The sequence below is a fragment of the Phoenix dactylifera genome, chromosome 7, assembly GCF_051530095.1.
Source record: "Phoenix dactylifera cultivar Ajwa chromosome 7, Ajwa_hap1_PhDact_Kaust_v1.1, whole genome shotgun sequence".
NCBI lineage: Eukaryota > Viridiplantae > Streptophyta > Magnoliopsida > Arecales > Arecaceae > Phoenix > Phoenix dactylifera.
The window spans coordinates 12,239,615-12,265,141 of record NC_143196.1 but is presented as its reverse complement, the minus strand read 5'-3'; the positions used below and the strand labels follow the sequence as shown (position 1 = coordinate 12,265,141).

Sequence of the window (25,527 nt, the reverse complement as noted above, 5' to 3'; positions counted from 1 at the left end):
TAAGATCTACTTTTTTAGAATTTTAGCTTTTAATATTTATTTTCACTAGTCATCTCCATTTTGAAAAAGTTATTTTATTTGAACTAAAAAAAGAATCAGACCAAAATTACGCGGCATAAATAAAGATTATATATCTCAATTAATTATTTATCAACAAAAGAAATGGACCTAAATCTTTCTTTCACCGAATTTTCTATTTTTTTTAATTTTTTAAAGAGATTTAAGTTGAACAGAGTGAGCGAATTCTACCCTTTTTTTTTCAATCGGAACAAATAAGGAGAGGTTTTTTTACATAATTTGTCAAAATATTATGTATGATATGGTAATCTTGTAAACTTGTAGCTTGAGAATGGACATTTTTTTTTTGGATGGAACTAAAATTTTTGAATGGAAATTAACATTTATTTTAGTTTTATTTAAAAATTCTTTCTAATTTAGTATATATCTGAGCAAACGTGGTCTAAGGGATCTAAACATTGTAGGTAGGGTTTCAGTGATGCTTAACTGATGCGTCCATTACATCTAAAATTTTGCCTATAAATCTGGTGATCTCCGAATCCAAAATCAAAAATCTAAAACGGGTCGGTTGGGGTGATGGAAGTCGCTCAACGACCCGACCCATTTGCCCTCATGCATACAAAAATGATGATACATGACTTGGAAGAACCAAAAGGAGAACCCTAAAATTATACCAGATTCTTACACAAAAAAGTATTATAGCTGAGTTGTAACTGCCACTGGTGTAGCCGAATAACACAAAAGCGACATGTCAGCATGATTCCCATCTCCGTGAGTTCCTGCGTTACCAAATTATTTCCGGACAACGATCCGGAAGGAAAGGGCCAATCACCACCCTCTTGCCCTCTCTTTTAGGCGCCGTCTCCTAAAAGCCCCCACCCTCTCCTTCCCTCTCCGCTTCTGTCGTCTTTCTCGACGCCAGAGACCGAGAGCGAGAAAGAGAGAGAGGGAGGAAGAGAGAGCAAGCGAGATGGTGATGTGGGTATTCGGCTACGGCTCTCTCATATGGAAGACGGGCTTCCACTACGACGAGCGGGTCGTTGGCTTCATCCGAGGATACCGCAGAGTCTTCTACCAAGGCATTCGTTTCTTGTCTCGTTTCGTCATCTCTTTATTTGTTTCTGATGATCGAGTCCGGGATTTGATTTTGTGGGATGTGTGTGGGCAGGCAGCACCGATCACCGAGGGACCCCTGATTTTCCCGGGAGAACCGTCACGCTGCAGGCCTTCCCCGGAGAACTCTGCGTATGGTCCCTTTTGCCCTCACAAAAAATGCCTCATGTTTTGTATTAATGTTTTGGTTAAGAAAAGTGTTCCTGATCTTCTGTAGTAGAAAAATGATGATTTGGTTATTGATATTTGTTTTGAATGGACACCATAATCTTTTAAGACTTTGTTAGGGCTATTGCAGTGATTGTGTTTATTTATTTTCCATTTTGTTTTCATTATTATAAATATGATAACCGTGAGATTTTATTTGTTAAACTTTAAAGGGAAAAATGAAAAATAATGAGGTATGGTGCAGGCTCGTAGTCATCTGAAGAAGTTCTAGCCAGTTGAAAAATGAAAATATATATGTTATCAAATGGCTGACGTAAATTGCCTAATGTTTATATTGGACACCAGAAGGAAATTCAATGTCCAGATGACCAACGGAGGCCTAAGGAGTTGAGCAATGAGGAGGTACGGAAGTGGGAGGAGAGATTCTGAGGATCAAAGTTAGAGGCCATCAAGGGTTCCACCGAGGTGTTTCCTTGGAAGGAGAAAGCTATCTTCGGATGAGATTGGAAGGCAACCATAATGTTGCCAGTGATTGTCTTCTCCTCCAGATGGGAGGTTGTGGTTAGAAGGCCTATAGTGAGCAGAGGAGGCAATCAAGGAATCAAATTTTAACCATCAAGAATTTGAGGAAGTGAGGGTAGACTTTGTGTTTTGTGTTAATCTGCTCCGGAGACCATGCAACACCTATTCTTAAGGTATCACTTTGTCTGATCATTATTATGGATGCATCTGAAGCATAGGCTTAATATTAAAGGGTGGCCTGGTTCTGTGCAATCACTGTGGACAACATGGTGAGCGAAAAGAGTGCCATGCTAGACTCGGGAGATTTGGGATTTCACTGTTTGGCCTTGGTGTGGCTGTTTTGGCTTGAAAGTTGCTAGATGTTTCACTAAGAAAGAAAGGAATGCTCTGCAGGTTCCGCATTCCATGAATAACTTCATCGAAGCTTGGACAGGAAAACATTGGAGTGTGTGGAGGAGAGCAGAGAAAAGGAGGGAAAGAATTTCAAGGGTACAAGATCATGGACAGCAGGAGAATTGAGTCCTATTTTGGTGGTGTGTATCTCTGTGTTTGTGCTGCTGTCTGCACTTTTAAGAGGTCTCTGTTAGGGGAAAATTGATGTATCTTTATTATGTTTTGCTATGTGCGGGTACTTGGAATCTATCTGGGATTCGTAACTAGAAGCAAAGTTGGGGCTAGGGGTGGCCTTTTCTCTCCTCCCCTGTTCTTTGTTTCATTTCATATTAAATGAAAAGTGGGGTGGATTCATCCACGATTTTGCTCACAGAGTCCTAATTTGAACAAGATCCTCATTCGCATCATGCTGTTTGATAGAAGTGGTGGAAAAATAAATTGGGCTTAGGGCTTAGGCTTGAGCTGCTAAGGTACTCAATTCGGGGCCCAGTTCCGGGATTGGGTAGATGCTAATAAATGTTACCCTACTTTTTGTTTTGGTCAAGCTTGGGAAGTGTGCTTTGTACATGAACCTCTATTTTCAGACATCTAAACCTAATTCAAGCTCAGTCCTTGTGACTGTAGGACGTTCCATCTTTCTCTAACTTGTGAGTACTAGGCTCCTATAAACTTACCCAATATTGACTCTAAAGTAGCCTTAAAATGAATATCATTCTTATAGGAAATAAAAAAAGGCAGTCAAATCCCACAGGAACCATATTATGATAGATGCTTAAAAACAATCATCTTGTCTAGCTGCATTTTTTTTCCTTACCTTGTTCCGCTGATGTAACATTTGGCATCTTTGAATGAATTTTCTCAGAAATGCATTTCTTGCACAACTTATCATTATCATTAAGTAATGCATTGGGAAACAATTTATTTTGGCTATACCATAGAATGGGAATAAGAGGCTACATTGTAGAAAATTGGCGGGAAACCAGTAGAAAGATTGTTCAAGTTACTAAAAGATACAGCGATGCCACTCAAAAGACACTGCAGGCTAGTTTGTTTGGCAGTTACCAACTGTTCCTTGCTTCTTTAGTGCTTACAAATCTGTTTCCTTCTTCAGGCACTTTTACTAACCCTCATATCTTTTTGCTTAAACATTGTTTTCTGCATTTATTTCTTGTGGTAGTATTTATCTTCTATGATTTGGTCACCTACTGGTTGGGCTTGGGTCAAGGTGCACTCTTCTGGACTCGACTCACAAGCTTAAACCCACAAGCCCCTATTGTCATGTTCTTGTATGCTTTAATCAATGCCTTCGTTTAATAAATAATAATATGGGACCTCTTAGAATGTTTAGTATCTTGAGCAGTGATATTGCGTCTTTGCTATGCTGTATGTGTATGGTATGTGCGGTTAGCTGGCATGTGCAATCACTAGCAAGAAATGCTGAACCGGCCCGTATCGGTCTGTTTAGCCCGTATTGAATCGGTATGGTTCGGCATTAAAAAATGGTATCGGCCCGTACAGGTCCAAACTAGATCGTACTAGCCCGTACTGGTCTCCGTACCAGCCGGCACCAGCTAGGCCAATTTTTTTGGGCTTTTGGAAGCCGAACCAATTGTATCGGTTTGGTACCGGTTCGAACCGGTTTGAACCGGTACCGAACTGGTCCGGTGGCCGGCCGGTATGCCTACCGGACCGATTCGACGATCCTTGATCACTAGTACAATCATCAAACCTATTTATGTGTACAACTACAAAAACATTCATATGGATTTAATTCTCGGACATAAACTTGCTTCATATATTTATTTCAGTCTATTATATTAATTTTAGTTAATTGCTGCACAAAACTAACATGAAAATTTCCTTTTGTTTCCATGATTTTAGTGGGGGGTTGCATACAAAATATCTAGAGAGGAAGATCAGAAGAATGCATTAGAAGTAAGACCGTTTTCAATGTTTATCATCATTTTAATGAAACATTTGCTAGCGTAATATACTTTGAGGTGCTTTGTATCATATGCTCTTGCATCTTGTATCACTCATTTCATCAATTTGCGCATGAATCATCTGACACCAAATCAAATTCTTGACAAGGTGGATGTATCACCTTGTTGAGTTTTCTCTCATTTGCTGAATATGAATTGAAGTGATATTTTCTTTTTTATGTGAACCATGTTGTAATGAATTTAGTAGAGACAACACAACTTCATGCTACATCTTAATTGATGCATTTGCTGATCTTCTCCAAGATGCTTAATCCTAATTCTTGGTATAATGCAATCCATTTACACACATATTCTACTATGCTTTCTATGCTTTCTCTTCAATTCACCTGAATGAGTTGTATGGATCTGGTGGTGAGGTAATCAGGATGACCTTTGTAGGTGTTTGGACTACAACTTCAAAGCCTAGGTAATGTTATTTTTGAATGTTGGATTGTGGTCATTGCAATTAGATGAAGATTTTGAAAGATTTGGTTTCTTCTTTCAAATTGTAAATCTTGGATACATTTTCCTCTTTTAGGCATTTGGGTGTTTCTGTGCATCAGAAACTGTTGGATACTTTTTTTAGTTCTCTCTTCCTTTCATTATTTTTTTTCCCTTTGCTTCTTTATTATTTTAAAGGGATAGTTAGGGTTCAGCTAGACTTTGGAACAACAAAAGGATCTTTGTACACAGTCAAGAAGAAACTTGTCTAAGGTTGTTCAAAGAAATCTTGCTCTTGTTTATTGGTGTCATAAAGGTAGTGGACGATCTTTTGATATCGAAATATTTGGTCGTTAACTAGTATGGCAGCATTGTTTCATGTTATTTCTTCTAATCTCTAGAGGGTGCTGGACAAAAATTATCTTTTTGCCTTAGCCCAACAAATATAGATATAATAAGAGGATGTAGTTGCAATTCTGCTGTTGAAACATTAAAAAGAGGCTCCAAAAAATGTCATTCTATGGTGCCTTTACTAATAAAACTGGAATTAGAAGGAAAACTTTTGATGCTGGAGAGGTGTTGAACTTGTGCTGAAAATTCAAAGAAGAAATAGAAAACCAATGCAACCTGATACGCCTCGGAACCGGCCACAGCCAACATGGTGGACCGACCAATTAGATATCGCTATGAAGCCCCCAATCAACCAGTCAAAGCCTGCCAGGTGGCCAGCCTAGAGGCGTGCGAAGAGTCCTTCAAATTTCAAAATCTTTTTCCAGCTGGTGACACCTCGGCCACGATCGCAAGCGGTTTCTTTAACCGAAAGGGCGAGTTGCGCAGAACGTGATGCGTGAGCGAAACGCCCGCATGTGACCTTCGGGATGTCTGATAGGTTACCAAAGACGACTGATCCGCACGCCTGAACCCTTCGGTGACGGGCATCGACCCCTGCCTATAAAACTAATCTTGAAGGACCCTTTATGTAACTGCTCTCGAGCTGCCATATGCTTTTATGCTATCGCTCTACCACTTTCACAACATATCACTATTCTCTGAGAGTCTATTGATTTAGGCATCGGAGGGTCTCCCACTGGACACTCTCTAGTAAGAGAACTTTTTCTTCTTTGTTGCTTCAAGTCAAATCAGGCATCAGACTGAAAGTCCGAGAGCGGTCTCCTCTTCCTAGCACCATCTTGGGAAGGACATGTGTTGGAACTATTGCCATCTGAACGATTGCCATCTGGCAAGAATCATTGCATTGTAAGAAAATTGAAAACTAAAGCACTCAAATGCAAGAAGAGTAAAAAGGATATTTACTCTAGATGCAAATCCTCCATGATCAACCCATATTCAACTATACACTCCCAGTTTCTTTTCGTGAATGCTTTGTCAATCAAACAGCTATTATGAAAATCAGTAGTTACAAATTACCCAAAAAAAGCATTAGTTACACATCGACCCTCACCTCGCCACCTCAGAGGTTACAAATTACCCAAAAAAAACATTAGTTACACATCGACCCCTACCTCGCCACCTCAGAGGCACATTATGACCTTATACTGACCTCCACGGTCTGAACAGTCGATTGCCAAGCCCTCCAGCGACTCAGCCGCTCGGCGCCTCGGTCATATTGATTCCCAGCGGCAACACAACTAATTGTGGCAAGGTAGCAACCCCACTACGACATGTAGGACAAGAGGGGATGACGATAGTTGGAAAAGGAGCAAGGACAAATTACTCTTCCAAGGTCGTAAATACCATCTTGGCTAACCATTCTAAGGATACAACTCTCACACACTCAATTCGCAAACCTTTGGAAAGAGGGAATAGGGATAATGTAAGAACAATTCTGTAAGAGAATTTTCACCAATCAATAACTCAAGGATCTCAAATATCTCAAGTGTGGTTACAAGAGGAGCCTCATTGGGGTATTTATAAGTAGTACAAGGAGATTCTTTTCTTCAACTTTTTAATATATAATTCCAAGTCCTATTCTAACTCGAAGAACCCTAACTACTAACTTTCTTGCTGACATCAGAAGTTCTCCAAAAAAAGTTCACAAAAATCAAAACTTTCTATAATTAACTAAAATCAAACTTTCCTACTTAAGACAGGAAAATAGCTAATCATCAAAAACTAATCGTTTCTCGAGATCCATGTGCATGGGACCTGAAACCCGAACGATCAAGACCCATGACCCATGCAGCCAGGACTTGCAACTCGGGTGTTGTCATGTGTGTCGTACGCGCTTCTGCATCAACTTTACTGAATGCTAGGCCCTTTGCTGTTGAATTCGATATGATTGCAAGCATGATACAAACTTTCATGTGCACAAGTGGTTGGAATGTGAACTTGGCCATGTGGTTCTTCATCAACATAAGCATTTACTGCTTTTAGAAATTTGCATTGGAGAGCAATTGTAAAGTTAAGTATGTTCATATCTGATAGTGGTCAAAAGTATAAATCAAATATGTCAAAACATATTTTAAGCACACCAAGGCATTTGACAGCACTTTATAGTTGTTATCCATTGCAACAGAATGGGATCAGAAAATGAAATCACCAAACAATCTTCAATTTGACAAGACTTATGCTTTCAGATAAAGGACTTAGTGAAGGACTTACGAATATGTGACCGTAGGAGGCATGTAGTAGCAACAGGTTTAATATTGGCAATCCTGTCAATATTTGGATGAGGTTCATTGGCTTGAGTATCAAAGGCCAAATGAAACAAGTTAGATGATATTGGAGAAAAATGCATCTTTGCTGGATATAGTTAGAAGCCTATAGCTTAATGGTTATAGTTGTCTAATTAACAAAGTCGTGGCTACTAAATATGTTGTTGGGAGAAGAGATGGTATGCCCAGATACCACTCGTTCTAAGATGAACAAATCAAGGAGAGCCCGTAATCCCCAACAACTTCGACAACCTGTTGGGGAGGACAATCCTAACGCGGAACTGCAGGATCTTACACCTTGCACGAGACGAAAAACAATACGAAACAAATCGCTATGGAAGACAGTTAACACGACACACCAGAATTTATCGAGGTTCGGCAAGGCTTGCCTACTTCCTCAAGACCGCTCGATTCTATTGCAGTAGAACAATTACAACGGAGAACACAATCCCGAGTCAATTACAAACTGATTGCTCGAACAAAGGAGAAACAAACTTTTTCCTTGTACAAAAGAAAAAACTCTTTTCCTCAATCTCTCACGTTCTTAGGGCTTTCTCTCTATCTCGTTGTAACCCTAGCCGTCACAACCTTCTGTATTTCCTAGAGTCTTTGGCCACGAATTTTTATCCTTGAGATTTTCCAAAAATAGCGCTCTTTTCGTCCGTTTTGGTAAATTTTCATAAATTCCGTCCGAGCTGGAATCGACTCTTCGATATCGAGGCGACTCCATCACAACGCGACTCGACTCGCTCTTAGATGAAACAGAAACATCTGAAAAACTGGACAAAGCTCGAGTCGACTCCGGCAAAGCGCGAGTCGACTCCCGCACAGTGCGAGTCGACTCCAGATTGCGCAAGTCGACTCTCTCAGGCGAGACAAAAACATCCGAAATCTGGACAAAACGCGAGTCGACTCCGGAACGGTGCGAGTCGACTCCTGGACTGCTGGGGTCGACTCCATTGCTGCTGAAAAAACCTATAGAAGCTTTCTACATCCAAGATTTCGATCTGTAATATATCCATGTCCAATCTGAAACATCTTGGGTCTCCACACACTCCAACAATCTCCCACTTGGAGATCTTAGGTGTGCCTTCTCATAGACTCTGATTTCTTTGCTCCCACTTTAACTGAATCGGAACGGTACCTCCTCAATGTCTTCAAAAAAGACCAGCAGAAGCTGAATTCGCTTTTAGCTTCTCCACCGTGACAACCTCTGTCAACGTGTCCGCAGGATTCTTACTGGTGTGGATCTTCTCCAGCCTGACAAGCTTCTGTTCGAGCATCGACCTTACGAAGTGATACCATATATCAATATGCTTCGTCCTCGCGTGAAAGGTTGAATTCTTCGCTAGATGAATTGCGCTTTGACTATCGGAGTACAACCTGCAATCCTTCTGTTCCTTCCCAATTTCTTTTATTAAGTTCTGAAGCCATATCAATTCCTTGCACGCCTCTGTGGCTGCCATGTATTCAACTTCTGTCATCGATAGTGCAACAACCGGCTGTAACCTGGAGATCCAACTGACAGCCCCGCCGCCTAGGGTGAACAAATACCCTGTCGTGCATCTCCTGCTATCCAAGTCTCCTGCCATGTCTGAGTCTACAAATCCCTGTAGCTGAAACTCAGACCCTCCATAGCATAGTGCCATGCTTTCCGTGCCCTTCAGATACCTGAGTATCCACTTGACTGATCTCCAATGCTCCAAACCTGGGCAGCTCATGAAGCGACTCACTACTCCCACTGCTTGAGCAATGTCTGATCGTGTACACGCCATTACGTACATCAAGCTTCCTACCGCCAATGCATACGAGATTCTAGACATGTCCTCTGCTTCCTTCCGTGTCTTCGGACTTTTTTTCTTTGAAAGCTTAAAATGAGCACCTATCAGTGTGCTAACTGGTTTAGCACCCTCCATGCTGAACTTTCTGAGTATCGGCGAATGTACTCTGCCTGAGATAGTCTGAGGATGTGCTTGGACCTATCTCTGGTGATCCGCATGCCAAGGATCTGCTTTGCTGCTCCTAGATCCTTCATTACAAACTTTCTGGATAACTCCGTTTTCAATTTTGCAATCTCACGTATGCTAGAAACTGCAACTAGCATATCATCAACATATAACAGCAAGATAATATAAGATAACCCGAAGTTCTGGAAGTAGCAACAATGATCTTCACTGCATCTCTTGTAACCAATCTGAAGCATGAAGCTATCGAACTTGAGATACCACTGTCTGGGTGCTTGCTTCAATCCATACAAGCTCTTCTTGAGCTTACATACTAAGTCACCCTTAACGTATCCCTCAGGCTGCTACATGTAGATATCATCCTTGAGATCACCGTGAAGAAAGGTTGTCTTCACATCAAGCTGCTCCAAGTGTAGATCTTCTGCAGCTACCATGCTCAGCACTGTTCGAATAGTGCTCATCTTCACTACAGGAGAAAATATTTCTGTGAAGTCGACACCGGCTCTCTGCTGAAAACCTTTGACAACCAATCTGGCCTTGTATCTTTTCTTACCGTCATGCTCTTTCTTTAGCCTGCAAACCCACTAGTTTGATAGTGCTTTCTTACCTTTGGGTAGATCCACCAGATCCCATGTCTGATTCTGCTCCAATAACTTCATCTCGTCATCCATGGCAAACTCCCACTCCTTTTTGGCATCAACCTGCAATGCTTCCTGATAGCATTCAGGTTCACCACTATCTGTGGGCAGCAGATAGCTAAGAGTCTCGTCATATCGCTGAGAAGGCTTTTCGTGTGTGGTACGGATGGATCTTCTTAGCTGTGGAGGAGGTGCCATAACTGTAGTTTCCGTCTCTTGCCCGGACTGAATCTTCTGATCAAAATTTGTAGACTTCTCTTCAGGATCTATAAAATTTGGCTCCTTAGGTTTTTCTTCTAAAACTGGGTTCTTCTGCATCTCATTCTCGTTGAAGATCACATTTTTGCTTCTGATGATTTTTCTATTTTCTGGATCCCAAAATCTGTATCCAAACTGATGACCACCATATCCAACGAAGATGCATCTTTTTGATTTGGCGTCTAGTTTTCCTCTTTCGGTGGAATCCACATGGACGTATGCGGTACAGCCAAAAATCCGTAGGTGCGCCAAGTCAATCTTCTTCTCTGTCCATGCTTTTTCAGGAATCCCAAGTTGTAGCTTCTTAGATGGCCCTCTGTTGATCAAATAGGCAGCAGTACTAACTGTCTCTACCCAGAATTGTTGTGGCAATCCAGCATGCATCCTCATGCTCCTGGCACGCTCGTTGATTGTCCTGTTCATCCTTTCAGCAACTCCATTTTGCTGTGGTGTTCCTGGAATAGTTTTCTGCATAATTAATACAGCCTCTGCACAGTAATTTTCAAATTCTTTGCTGCAGTATTCACCACCATTGTCGGATCTTAGGCATTTCAACCTCTTCCCTGTCTCGAGTTCAACCGCTACTCGCCATCTCTTGAAGACACCAAACACCTCTGATTTGTGTCTCAAGAAGAATACCCATAACTTCCTGATAGCATCATCAATAAAGGTCAGAAAATACTAAGCTCCACCAATTGAAGATACCTGAGCGGGTCCCCACACGTCAGTGTGCACGAGATCAAGCTTTTCCAGCTTTCGAGGTTGACCATTTTTGCTGAAAGACACCTTTTTCTGCTTTCCAAGAACGCAGTCCTTGCAGAAATCTAACTCGACCGCCTTAAGACCTTACAGCTTGCCCATCTGATGTATAGCTATCATGCCTTGATAGCTCATGTGTCCAAGTCGGTGGTGCCACACCTTGGCATCCACAAGTGCAGTTGCAACAGCAATAGAGTTTTGAGTGTCGTTGGTGATATAGAGAGTCCCAGCCCTTTTGCCACTAGCCACCGTCAGCGAGCCTCTCGAGATCTTCCACTGGTCATCCGTGAAAGTTGTTCTGTACCAATCGCTCGCTAACTCTCCAACAGAAATCAGATTCCTTTGTAGCCGAGGTACGTGCCTCACGTCCTTCAGCTCTAGTACAGTACCACCATTGATCTTCACTTCCGCGCTTCCCTTTCCTTCGATATTGCAAGGCTCTCCATCCCCAGGTAGACTGTCCAAAGTCACCAATCTGATATCCTCTAAAAAATTTTCTTTGGGATGTAGCATGGAAAGACGTGCCTGAGTCTATTACCCAATACTCATCATCGGTAGACAAAGATAGGACTAGGGCATCAGAATCACTGCCTTCGGCGAGATTGGCCGAATCTCCGCTGATTTCTTCAATGTGTTCACCTTGCTTTCCTTTAGGAGCTTTGCAGTCCCTCATAAAGTGCCCTTTCTTCCTGCAGTTCCAGCATCCTGCCTCCCTGTTCTGAGGTGGTCTAGATCTGCTTTTTCTCGACTTCGAGCCGCTTCGATGTCGACCGTCCTTTTGCAATCTACCACGCTCATATGTGTTCAATGCACTCCATGAAGACTCTGCAGCACCTGTGGACTTTCTTCTGGCTTTTTCACTCAGAAGCACTCCGATTACGTCATCGAACTTCAGCTTACCCGTCGGCGACGAGTTGCTCACTGCCATCACCAGGCCTTTCCAGCTATCTGGTAATCCAGACAGAATCAGCAACATCCGAATCTCATCATCAAAATTGATTTCTACTGATTCCAACTGAGCCGTGAGTCCGTTGAAGTCGTTGAGAAACTCAGCCACGCTACCATCGTTCTTCATGCGCAGATTGAACAGCCTCTTCATGAGAAAGACTTTGTTTGATGTCGATGGTTTCTCGTACATCTTCGATAATGTTGCCATCAAATCCATCGTCGACTTTTCGTTCTTTATGTTGAACGCAACCTATGGAGAGAGAGTTAACCTGATTGTGCCAAGCGCCTTCCGATCGAGGACTTCCCAATCCGCATCGAACATCCTTTCTGGTTTCTGTGCCTTTCCTCCGAGAGGTGAATAGAGATCCTTCTGGTAAAGGTAATCCTCTATTTGCATATTCCAGAACCCGAAGTTCGCACCATTGAACTTCTCGATCTGCATCTTGCCTTCGCTCGCCATGTGTAACGAACCTTGCGCTCTGATACTAGTTGTTGGGAGAAGAGGTGGTATGCCCAGATACCACTCGTTCTAAGATGAACAAATCAAGGAGAGCCCGTAATCCCCAGCAACTTCGACAACCTGTTGGGGAGGACAATTCTAACGCAAAACTGCAGGATCTTATACCTTGCACGAGACGAAAAACAATACGAAACAAATCGCTATGGAAGACAGTTAACGTGACACACCAGAATTTACCGAGGTTCGGCAAAGCTTGCCTACTTCCTCAAGACCGCTCGATTCTATTGCAGTAGAACAATTACAACGGAGAACACAATTCCGAGTCAATCACAAACTAATTGCTCGAACAAAGGAGAAACAACCTTCTTCCTTTTACAAGAGAAAAAACTCTTTCCCTCAATCTCTCACGTTCTTAGGGCTTTCTCTCTATCTTGTTGTAACCCTAGCCGTCACAACCTTCTGTATTCCCCAGAGTCTTTGGCCACGAATTTATATCCTTGAGATTTTCCAAAAATAGCACTCTTTTCTCCTGTTTCGGTAAATTTCCGTAAATTCCGTCCGAGCTGGAGTCGACTCTCCGACATCGAGGCAACTTCATCACAACGCGAGTCGACTCGCTCTCAGACGAAACAGAACATCTGAAAAACTGGACAAAGCTCGAGTCGACTTCGGCAAAGCGCGAGTCGACTCCCGCACAGTGCGAGTCGACTCCAGATTGCGCGAGTCGATTCTCTCATGCGAGACAGAAACATCCGAAATCTGGATAAAACGCGAGTCGACTCCGGTACGGTGCGAGTCGACTCCGGGACTACTGGGGTCGACTCCACTGCTGCTGAAAAAATCTGTAGAAGCTTTCTACATCCAAGATTTTGATCCGGAATACATCCATGTGCAATCTGAAACATCTTGGGTCTCCACACACTCCAACAATCTCCCACTTGGAGATCTTAGGTGTGCCTTCTCATAGACTCTGATTTCTTTGCTCCCACTTTAACTGAATCGGAACGGTACCTCCTCAATGTCTTCAAAAAAGACCAGCAGAAGCTGAATTCGCTTTTAGCTTCTCCACCGTGACAACCTCTGTCAACGTGTCCGTAGGATTCTTACTGGTGTGGATCTTCTCCAGCCTGACAAGCTTCTGTTCGAGCATCGACCTCACGAAGTGATACCGTATATCAATATGCTTCGTCCTCGCGTGAAAGGTTGAATTCTTCGCTAGATGAATTGCGCTTTGACTATCGGAGTACAACCTGCAATCCTTCTGTTCCTTCCCAATTTCTTTTATTAAGTTCTGAAGCCATATCAATTCCTTGCACGCCTCTGTGGCTGTCATGTATTCAGCTTCTGTCGTCGATAGTGCAACAACCGGCTGTAACCTGGAGATCCAACTGACAGCCCCGCCGCCCAGGGTGAACAAGTACCCTGTCGTGCATATCCTGCTGTCCAAGTCTCCTGCCATGTCTGAGTCTACAAATCCCTGTAGCTGAAACTCAGACCCTCCATAGCATAGTGCCATGCTTTCCGTGCCCTTCAGATACCTGAGTATCCACTTGACTGATCTCCAATGCTCCAAACTTGGGCAGCTCATGAAGCGACTCACTACTCCCACTGCTTGAGCAATGTCTGATCGTGTACACGCCATTACGTACATCAAGCTTCCTACCGCCAATGCATACGGGATTCTAGACATGTCCTCTGCTTCCTTCCGTGTCTTCGGACTTTTTTCCTTTGAAAGCTTGAATTGAGCACCTTTTGGTGTGCTAACTGGTTTAGCACCCTCCATGCTGAACCTTCTAAGTACTCGACGAATGTACTCTGCCTGAGATAGTCTGAGGATGTGCTTGGACCTATCTCTGGTGATCCGCATGCCAAAGATCTGCTTTGCTGCTCCTAGATCCTTTATTGCAAACTTTCTGGATAGCTCCGTTTTCAATTTAGCTATCTCACGTATACTAGAACCTGCAACTAGCATATCATCAACATATAACAGCAAAATAATATAAGATGACCCGAAATTCTGGAAGTAGCAACAATGATCTTCATTGCATATCTTGTAACCAATCTGAAGCATGAAGCTATCGAACTTGAGATACCACTGTCTGGGTGCTTGCTTCAATCCATACAAGCCCTTCTTGAGCTTACATACTAAGTCACCCTTAACGTATCCCTCAGGCTGCTGCATGTAGATATCTTCCTCGAGATTACCGTGAAGAAAGGTTGTCTTCACATCAAGCTGCTCCAAGTGTAGATCTTCTGCAGCTACCATGCTCAGCACTGTTCGAATAGTGCTCATCTTCACTACAGGAGAAAATATTTCTGTGAGGTCGACACCGGCTCTCTGCTGAAAATCTTTGACAACCAATCTGGCCTTGTATCTTTTCTTACCAACATGCTCTTTCTTTAGCCTGTAAACCCACTTCTTTGATAGTGCTTTCTTACCTTTGGGTAGATCCACCAGATCCCATGTCTGATTCTGCTCCAATGACTTCATCTCGTCATCCATGGCAAACTCCCACTCCTTCTTGGCATTGGCATCAACCTGCAATGCTTCTTGATAGCATTCAGGTTCACCACTATCTGTGAGCAACAAATAGCTAAGAGTCCCGTCATATCGCTGAGGAGGCTTTCCGTGTGTGGTACGGATGGATCTTCTTAGCTGTGGAGGGGGTGCCATAACTGTAGTTTCCATCTTTTGCCTGGACTGAACTTTCTGATCAGAATTTGTAGACTCCTCTTCAGGATCTACAAAATTTGGCTCCTTAGGTTTTTCTTCTGAAACTGGGTTCTTCTGCATCTCTTTCTCGTTGAAGATCACATTTTTGCTTCTGATAATTTTTCTATTTTCTGGATCCCAAAGCCTGTATCCAAACTGATGACCACCATATCCAACGAAGATGCATCTTTTTGATTTGGTGTCTAGTTTACCTCTTTCGGTGGAATCCACATGGACGTATGCGGTACAGCCAAAAACCCGTAGGTGCGCCAAGTCAATCTTCTCCCTATTCATGCTTCTTCAGGAATTCCAAGTTGTAACTTCTTAGATGGCCCTCTGTTGATCAAATAGGCAGCAGTACTAGCCGTCTCTGCCTAGAATTGTTGTGGCAATCCAGCATGTATCCTTATGCTCCTGTAACGCTCGTTGATTGTCCTGTTCATCCTTTCAGCAACTCTATTTTGCTATGGTGTTCCTGGAATAGTTTTCTGCATAATTAGTCCAGCCTCTGCACAGTAATTTTCAAATTCTTTGCTGCAGTATTCACCATCATTGTCGGATCTTAGGCATTTCAATCTCTTCCATGTCTCGAGTTCAACCGCTACTCGCCATCTCTTGAAGACACCAAACACTTATGATTTGTGTCTCAAGAAGAATACCCATAACTTCCTGGTAGCATCATCAATAAAGGTCAGAAAATACTGAGCTCCACCAATTGAAGATACCTGAGCGGGTCCCCACATGTCAGTGTGCACGAGATCAAGTTTTTCCAGCTTTCAAGGTTGACCGTCTTTGCTGAAGGACACCTTTTTCTGCTTTCCAAGAACGCAGTCCTCGCAGAAATCTAACTCGACCGCCTTAAGACCTTGCAGCTTGCCCATCTGATGCATAACCATCATGCCTTGATGGCTCATGTGTCCAAGTCGGTGGTGCCACACCTTGGCATCCACAACTGCAGCTGCAACAGTAATGGAGTTTTGCGTGCCGTTGGTGATATAGAGAGTCCCAACTTTTTTGCCACTAGTCATCCGTGAAAGCTGTTCTGTACCCATCGCTTGCTAACTGTCCAACAGAAATCAGATTTCTTTGTAGCCGAGGTACGTGCCTCACGTCCTTCAGCTCTAGTGAAGTACCACCATTGATCTTCACTTTCGCGACTTCCTTTCCTTCGATATTGCAAGGCTCTCCATCCCCTAGGTAGACTGTGTGCCAAAGTCACCAATCTGATATCCTCTAAAAAATTTTCTTTGGGATGTAGCATGGAAAGACGCAACCCAAGACTCATCACCGGTAGACAAAGATAGGACTAGGGCATCAGAATCACTGCCTTCAGCAAGATTGGTCGAATCTCCGCTAATTCCTTCAGTGTGTTCGCCTTGCTTCCCTTTAGGAGCTTTGCAGTCCCTCCTAAAGTGCCCTTTCTTCCCGCATTTTCAGCATGCTGCCTCTTTCATGGTCTGCCGTACCGGTCGGTACGGGTTGGTACCGGCCGGTACATACTGGTACCGGACTCTACCGGTACGGTACAGCTACATATTTCGGTACCGAACCGTACCAACCGGTACCGATGCATACCGATCCGGTACCGGCTCCAAATTTTTTTTGGCTTTTAGCCCCATCGGTACAGTACCGGTTCGGTTCGGTTTGGTTTGGTACCGTACCGGTACCGATGCCCACCGGTACGTCGGTACAGTCGGTACCGCATACCTTGGCCTCCTTGTTCTGAGGTGGTCTAGATCTGCTTTTTCTCGATTTCGAGCCGCTTCGATGTCGACTGTCCTTTTGCGATCTACTGCGCTCATATGTGTTCAATGCACTTCCTGAAGACTCTACAGTACTTGTGGACTTTCTTCTTGCTTCTTCACTCAGAAGCACTCCGATTACGTCATCGAACTTCAGCTTACCCGTCGGCGACGAGTTGCTCACTGCCATCACCAGGCCTTCCCAGCTATCCAGTAATTCAAACAGAATCAGCAACGCCCCAATCTCATCATCAAAACTGATTTCTACTGATTCCAACTGAGCCGTGAGTTCGTTGAAGTCGTTGAGAAACTCAGCCATGCTATCACCGTTCTTCATGCGCAGATTGAACAGCCTCTTCATGAGAAAGACTTTGTTTGATGTCGATGGTTTCTCGTACATCTTCGACAATGTTGCCATCAAATCCATCATCGACTTTTCATTCTTTATGTTGAACGCAACCTGTGGAGAGAGAGTTAACCTGATTGTGCCAAGCGCCTTCCGATCATGGACTTCCCAATCGGCGTCGGACATCCTTTCTGGTTTTTGTGCTTTTCCTCCGAGAGGTAAATACAGATCCTTCTGGTAAAAGTAATCCTCTATTTGCATGTTCCAGAATCCGAAGTTCGCACCATTGAACTTCTCGATCTGCATCTTGCCTTCGCTCGCCATGTGTAACGAACCTTGCGCTATGATACCAGTTGTTGGGAGAAGAGGTGGTATGCCCAGATACCACTCGTTCTAAGATAAACAAATCAAGGAGAGCCCGTAATCCCCAGCAACTTCGACAACCTGTTGGGGAGGATAATCCTAACGCGGAACTGCAGGATCTTACACCTTGCACGAGACGAAAAACAATACGAAACAAATCGCTATGGAAAACAGTTAACACGACACACCAGAATTTACCGAGGTTCGGCAAAGCTTGCCTACTTCCTCAAGACCGCTCGATTCTATTGCAGTAGAACAATTACAATAGAGAACACAATCCGGAGTCAATCACAAACTGATTGCTCGAACAAAGGAGAAACAACCTTCTTCCTTTTACAAGAGAAAAAACTCTTTCCCTCAATCTCTCACGTTCTTAGGGCTTTCTCTCTATCTCGTTGTAACCCTAGCCGTCACAACCTTCTGTATTCCCCAGAGTCTTTGGCCACAAATTTATATCCTTGAGATTTCCCAAAAATAGCACTCTTTTCGCCCGTTTCAGTAAATTCCCGTAAATTCCGTCCGAGCTGGAGTCGACTCTCCGACATCGAGACGACTCCATCACAACACGAGTCGACTCGCTCTCAAACGAAATAGAAACATCTGAAAAACTGGACAAAGCTCGAGTCGACTCGAGCAAAGCGCGAGTCGACTCCCGCACAGCGCGAGTCGACTCCAGATTGCGCGAGTCGACTCTCTCAGGCGAGACGGAAACATCCGAAATCTGGACAAAACGCGAGTCGACTCCGGCACGGTGCGAGGCGACGCCTGGACTACTGGGATCGACTCCACTGCTGCTGAAAAAACCTGTAGAAGCTTTCTACATCCAAGATTTCGATCCGGAATACATCCATGTGCAATCTGAAACACCTTGGGTCTCCACACACTCCAACATATGTATCCTTAGTGAAGGTGAGGTGTGACAATTAATGATGGAGACATACAAAAGAAACACATTTGGATAGAAATACAAATAGCTGACAATTAGATGCTTAATCATGGCAATAAAATGTGCTAGCCTGTTAGACATGCACCATCATCTTCAATAGTTGACACTTTAACCATGAATAATAGGAAATCATCCACTTCCTCATCTACAACCTCTATTAAATTGAAGTCTTTATTGGAGATTTAAAAAAAACGGAGAAGTAAAGTTGGTCTCTTTTGACCATATGCTAACTGTGGACCTCTTATTGTTGAGAGGTAGTGAAACATGGCTGCTAGAAAATGGCTATAAAGGAGGATATTAAGGTAATTTAGAATAATATGACATACCAGTTAGACTGCTCCCACAAGATTAAAACCCACTGGTTTTAGTGAAGGTTTAAAGCTTCAGTGGAAACTGACTGGGAATACTAGGATTTTTCTTTTTGGGTCATCATTGATCAAATTTTTTAGTTTTGATCGATTTTCATATTTTGGACCAAAATTGACCAATATTGCCCTTTTTTACTTTGTTTTGTTTAAGAAGTTAATATGTTTCCTATTCTCTCTATTCTATGTTTATTTGATATATGGTATATCTTAGTGGTGAAAATTCAATAGGTTGCTATGAGTTTTTAGATGTTTTGTGGATGCAACTACATAAAATGATGAGTTGCTTCTATGTTTAACAAGTTGATGAACCAATCCATTCTTGAGGTTGAAATTAGGGTGTTTAGGTAATTTTAGTTTTCAGTCCTCTGACTCGTTTGATGTGTCTTCATGTATGGGTTGCATGTTGGCAAAGAGGTATCTATCAAGCATTAGTACTTTTTTACATATTGTATACATTGCAGTTTTGTTCAACTAATAGGATATGTCTTGAATATTTAGCAATTTTAAAGTAGCATCTAGTGTCATAAATTTACCAATTGAAGTGGACTTAAAATTCTGCTAAGAAACCAAGTCAATAATGGAACATTTATTGAACATATAGTAAAATACTATTGAGCACTGCAGAGTTGAACAGACCAAGGTTTTCAAACTCAGTTTCAGTCCCTAATGTAGAGTTTCAGTTGGTAATTTTCATGATTTTAGTAGCTTCATTCCAAGCTTTAGAGTTTTGGACAATTAAGTCAAAAATACAAAAAAGTAAAACAACTAAAAAATCAAGGAAAGTTATTTGACATTTCTTATTATATTTTGAGATATTTAGGATCATAACATCTTCGGTAAGGCTAATTTCAAGATGCAATTAAGCTGCAAGAAGCTTAATGCATTATGCTAAACTTCCAGTCACTATAAATGCCATCTTTTTCCTTGAACTTTTCCCTAACTGTTGTAATCTAGCTACAGTTTTCTGTTTTCGTACATTTCCCATATTTACCATTTTTTTGTATTAGACCAAATTTTTCTCAATATATATTTCATTCTATTTCATTTAAATTAGTCATCTATGTAAGGAAAAATGTATCTAAGCATATTTCATCCTATTCATTTTGATAGCTACTAAGCATATAATTAGCAAGGAGGAAACCCGTTGAAGCCTAATTCATTTTATTTCATTTGAATAACCCATCTAAGCAACAAAACACCCAACCAGCAATATTTCATTTTGTTCCATATTAACACTAAGCAGAAAGAAACAGAAATAAAACTATAAAAGGATGTCATTTTATTTTATTTGAGCAACCCATGTAAGCAAGAAAGAAAAATCCGCATAAATAAGAACCCATTTTATTTCACTATTTTAAAATGCAACTTATTCATCAAAGTAACAGAGCTCTCCTACAAAATTTTTGGAAAATCTTATTAACTTGTTAAACAAAATGAATAAGTAAACAAACAGTAGTTTTGGCAGCAAAGATTGAAATCATGGCGAGAGTGAATGAAACTAGTCAAACTAACTGAAATTTATTTAAACCAAAAAAGTCGGTCAGATCGGATTTTTGGTCTTGTCCAAAACAGCGTAGTTTCTTCTGAGAAATATAAACATCTTCATAAATCTGATATTGGTGCATCAAGGATGATCCTATATAACTCATAAGACATTAAGATGTTGTGAAAGAACTTGTCTTGATTTTCTTGCATTTTCTGATTTTCTATTTTGTTAGATATTTTTGGTGCTCTTGACCAAAACTCTAAAACTCAGAGAAAAATTGCCAAAACTGCTATAGCTGAAACTTTACTCCGGGGAAGTGGGGGGGGGGGGGGGGGTTGTTGTTGCAGCGGCCAAAATGGAAACCTAAATTGAGTTTTAAATACTTGGTTTGGTGTTGAAATTGTATGTCCTAAAACCTATAATTTAACATTGTGTTTTGTTGAAAAGTTTACATGTATATGTTTTTTATTTTACTTTCATAAGTATGTCTATGTGCAGCATGCATTTGGTATTAGAGCCAATCTAGAATTGCCCACAAGTAGCATGACAAAAATGAGCCTTGTGTCTATATATGCACCTTAGAAGTTGCTCATAGCCAAATGGTGAACTAGAGCTTCATACCATTTGGTGCCTACCATAATGAGATTTTCTACTAGAAATGTTTTGGGTGTGGTTATGCTATGCTAGACCAATTCCAATCCAAGTTATATTACTCATATTTCATGCCAGACCTAAGTCTGGTAATATTTTGGAGACTAGGCTGGTGACTGGCTAGAGCTGAATCTCAAACTAGCATAAGTGGAATTAGAAATTTATTTCTCGACTTAAACTATGTTCGAACCCTTGTTGATCCACTTGCAACTAAACTATAAGAGGAGACTAGGAAGCGTGTGGGCCATCCAAGATAGAAGACTCATGCTACTAAGGTGGATATTACTGAAGAACATATTCCCAGGACATAGGAATGAATTGTTTGATCTGATGTCCCAAGATCAAATATGCTTGGTCAGTAAATAGCCTTACGCACTCTATGCTATGTATTAAGAAAAATAATTGTGATGTGATTGTATGCCCTCAAATCCACAACTTGAGACATTTTGTTTTTATAGATATTTTTATGTGCATAAATTTTGTATTCTTTTCATGCATAAATATGGGTTTGTACATCACATGTGCTGAGGGTATGGTGCAAGGATTTAAATACCGATACTGATGGTGGTACTTGTTTTCCACTATACCAGTACAATTTTGGAATGTACTTTATTGACTCTCCGTACCATGCTACATCTCAGTAATGTATTGGGACCTTTCTCATGTTCTTTCATTTTGTTTATTTTTTTATTCTAAATGCATCTTAAATGAATTTTTTTTTGCTTTTTTCCATGTTTAAGTGCTTTGTGATATAATGATGCCCACCTCATAACATATTTGAATTTCATGCCACATTAAAAATGTTTGGATCTAATGCACTGGATGCCATCATGAAAAAGAAAAGAAATTGGCATGAGTTATATTTTTCTCTTTATAGCCAATTAGCAACTAGAAAAAGGGGGTTGAAAATTCATGGGAGTTTGGTAATATTTTTGCATTAAGGACAAAAATGTGGGTGGAATGGCTGGATGTAGTCTCGTTCCCTTCTCATATCCACTCTCTCTATTTCTCTCATTTTGCAATATTCTATTGTACGATTCACAATGTAAATTTGTCTATCAGTTTGCGGGTGGAAGGCAGTGCTTCTCTTCAGCTGAGTATCCATCATTCCCCATAAAGATCTCCCAAAATTACTCGGAAAACGGCTATCTCGATTTGAAATTATTGAAGAAGGCAATCCAAAATTCTTCCATACCTGCTGAAAGAATAAACGAGCGGCTTTTTCTCCAGTAACCGTTTTCTTGCATGGGTTCAGGCTACCATCTTGCTAAATCGATCAACTACGACAAACAAATAATCATGGCCACGTCTTGTCCTTGGTAACCCTCCTAGAAAATCCATCGAGATGCTCTCCCAAGGTCTACTAGGTACTGACAGCAGCATATAAAGTCCCAACTTTCTATTGGAGGGCTTTGATGTGCTGCATGGTACATAACCCTTGATGAATTGGGCCACATCTTACTGCATCTTTGGCCAATAGACGTACCTTTTAAAGTTCAACAGAGTCTTCTCCACTCCGAAGTGCCTTGTAACCTTTGAAGTGTGAGCCCACCTAGTGACTAGAAGTATATTATGAGTTATATAGGAGAAGGGAGAGTAAGCAGCCCACCTAGCCTCTTTATGAAAGCCCGGAAGTCCATATCTTACATCAAGTTCTTCATTTCTTTACTAAAATTTCTTTAATTAGCAAATTCACATAGGCTAAATCCAATTGATGATGGAAAAAATTTAATTAATACTCTTTCTTCTCTTTTCCCTTCAATGCATGATTACAAAGGTTGTGGGATCACTGGAATTATGTTACCATTCAAATTACATTTGGTTCAAAAAAAAAAAAGAAAAGAAAAGAGCTATATCCAGCCTTTTGAAAGCTGTGCTCTTTGGTTTGGTTAAATGAGATATAGCTTAACAAAAGCCTTCATGTTTTGAGTCCAACATGAGTTGGGACTCGAGGGGATCTAGGTCTATTTCCTAAGCTCGAAGGTTTTGAAACCTGAAGGAGTTGGATCTGAAAGACAATTATGCTTCTCAACGTGATTTTGGATGGTGGTACAAAAGGAAGAAGATAAAAGAATAAGATAAAAGAGGACTGATGAAGACAGCTGTACTTGTAGATGGTCTTTTTTTTAAGGTTTGCATTTGCTTAGAACTGGATTCTTATCCTGGGTGAAAGCAACTCCCACACTTTTTTATTTATGAGTGGCTGTCTAGGCATCTGTCATACAGTAGGAGATTTTGAGCCTGATTGTCTCCTCCTTTTTTCTTCTTTTTTTGGGTGAAAGAGCTCTTGGTTTAGATAGGTTTTCTTGAGGTTTCTCTCAGTGAAACGAGCCTTCAAGCCAATAGTGAATATTTTGGCCTTGAATCCTGGCCCAGTCTTTTTTGATGACTTGCTCAATTGAACCAGGCTTGACTTGGGCTGAGTCAACTATACTCAATCTAGATCTTGCAAAATCAAACACCTGGTTGAGCAAGACCAGTAGTGAATATTTTGGCCTTGAATCCTGGGCCAATCCTTTTTGATGACTTGCTCAATTGAACCAGGCTTGACTTTGGCTGAGTCAAACTATACTCAATCCAGATCTTGCAGAATCAATTCCCTGGTTGAGTGAGACCCAAACCACTCCTGAATTATCATTTGGGCGCTCAGGTTGAGCCCAGTTAAGATCCATAATAAAAGGCTTAATTATAATTTTAAGTAAAATTATCCAAGGAACTGACCATGACCTTATGGTTGGAAGCAAGGTCTATGCCATAGAATCATGCAGTTTGGGGTTTAACCTATGCAGTACAAAACTTAAAATACTTGATTTTGAAACAGTTAACCAAAAGTACCCCTATTTTCCTTTTTCTATTTACATGCAATTCTGCTCCAGTATGTTGGAAATTTCTTGCTATCATCATTTAGTTTTACAATATTATCAAAAAAAGGTGGGGGAGCATTCAAATCTTAAAGTTTGTATTGGGAATTGCTGAAAAATTGTCCTTGGTTTTTGGAGATGCTCCCAGAAATGATGTTGCACTTTGACATGTAATTGTAATTGAAGTATTTGTGGAATTACGTTCTACCATTATTTTGTCTTAAATAATTCTCATTTTCAAGATCAAGTGAGAACTGCACAGAAAATATTCCTAGGTTTTAGGAGAGAAAATTTTGAACTTCTATTGTTAATATATCAAAAACAGTTATGTTGCATGCAAAAATTTAACCATTTACACAATATGTTGATTTATTTTGCAGTACCTAGAAGTAAGGGAAAAGCAATACGACTCAAAGGTTTATCTTGATTTCTTTACTGTAAGTCCTTTACACTATCACAGCTTTCCTTGTTTCAAAGTTATCTTCTACAAGGTGGGGATGCAAAATGATTTCAGGACCCGGATTCTACGACTCCAACTATCAATGGTGTAATGGTGTAAGTGGCAAATTAATTTAAGTTATACTAATTAATTTTCTTTAGTGGTGAACACTACATAATGCTTGTGACCAACTAGATACATGGCTTCACCGGACACGAGGACCAATAAGAATTACTTAGGACCAGCACCACTAGAAGAAATGGCCAAGTACCAAATTTTCATCCTAAATTTGCGAGTTTGTACTTGCTTGACTTGTGATAGGAATTCATGTGAATATCTTTATTGTTATACAGACAAATCATCCATGCTGGAGGACCATCCGGACCCAACAGGGACTATGTTTTCCATCTTGAAGATGCATTAAACCAATTGGGTGAGTTCATTTCAGTCTGCTATGCTTGGTAGCATGTTGATGTTTATATTTTCATTTTATTTTTTGGTACAACTAAATTTTTCCTTGTCAATTTGTGTAGGATGTTTGGACTTGCATGTCAGAGATGTTGCTAATGCTGTCCGAAAATTTCTCTTAGAGATGAAGACTGGTTCATAAGTTCGATTCTTGGCATTATACCTCCAATATTGCTTGTGAATTTGAGCACAATAGAATGCTCATCACCCCATGTACTTGATTATTTATTTCTGTAACTTCAGCTTGGCTCAGTGTCATAGTTTACTGGACCAGATTTTGTGGTTGCAAATGCTGGTATTTTTAACCCTTTCTAAAGTTGTTAAATGCCATCAGCAATAGGAACATTAGATTGTTATACAGGTAAGGTGCTTTTCTGTGTATGTTAACCTTATTATTCACTTGATTCTTGTGATTTAAGAGCATTTCTAATTAATTGAGTAATTAAGTGGGTCTTTACCACAAGAAAGAGTAATTAAGTGGACTTTATGTTGAGTACCCTCAGCATAATCCTAGTCATTCTTTACCTGATTTCTTAAAAGCAGCTCAACTTTTCATTCTGCTCCCAAGTGGCACAGACTAGACTCGTAAATTCATATCTTTTAGCTTCCTTCTACTAATATGTAGTTTGAGATTAAAGTTTTTGATGGCACCAGCTGATTCTGTGATGGAACGTACTGAAAATAAAATGCAGGTGCTTTGAATCTATCTACTAAGGATTTATATTTTTCAACATCTCTCTTTAGTTCACTGTTTTTTTTAATTAACTTTTCAGTTTCATGAGTTAATTTCTTACTTAAAGTTTCA

At 41.0% G+C, this 25,527-nt stretch overlaps 1 protein-coding gene across 8 annotated transcripts; it reads left to right on the top strand.

The window, feature by feature from the left end:
• Positions 1-849: 849 nt before the first annotated feature.
• On the top strand, positions 850-25,080 carry LOC103697269 (ChaC-like family protein). 8 transcript variants are annotated; one of them, XM_089924295.1, is made up of 8 exons: positions 861-1,097; positions 1,187-1,263; positions 4,096-4,149; positions 24,196-24,231; positions 24,330-24,370; positions 24,450-24,521; positions 24,608-24,687; positions 24,788-25,080. In XM_089924295.1, exons 1-8 carry the CDS (start codon positions 989-991, stop codon positions 24,862-24,864), a joined length of 546 nt encoding a protein of 181 aa, XP_089780421.1. In that variant the 5' UTR covers positions 861-988; the 3' UTR covers positions 24,865-25,080. The 8 variants fall into 8 exon arrangements, with proteins under 8 accessions (XP_089780428.1, XP_089780427.1, XP_089780424.1 ...); XM_089924294.1 differs by having other exon boundaries at positions 862-1,097; positions 24,196-24,252; XM_089924298.1 differs by lacking the exon at positions 4,096-4,149 and having other exon boundaries at positions 852-1,097.
• The last annotated feature ends 447 nt before the right edge of the window (positions 25,081-25,527 follow it).

Coding starts and splice junctions, on each gene's coding strand:
- LOC103697269 (XM_089924294.1), top strand. CDS start 989: ATGGTGATGTGGGTATTCGGCTACGGCTCTCTCATATGGAAGACGGGC. Junction 4,150..24,195: donor ATCAGAAGAATGCATTAGAA/GTAAGACCGTTT, acceptor TTTATTTTGCAG/TACCTAGAAGTAAGGGAAAA. Junction 24,688..24,787: donor AGATGCATTAAACCAATTGG/GTGAGTTCATTT, acceptor CAATTTGTGTAG/GATGTTTGGACTTGCATGTC.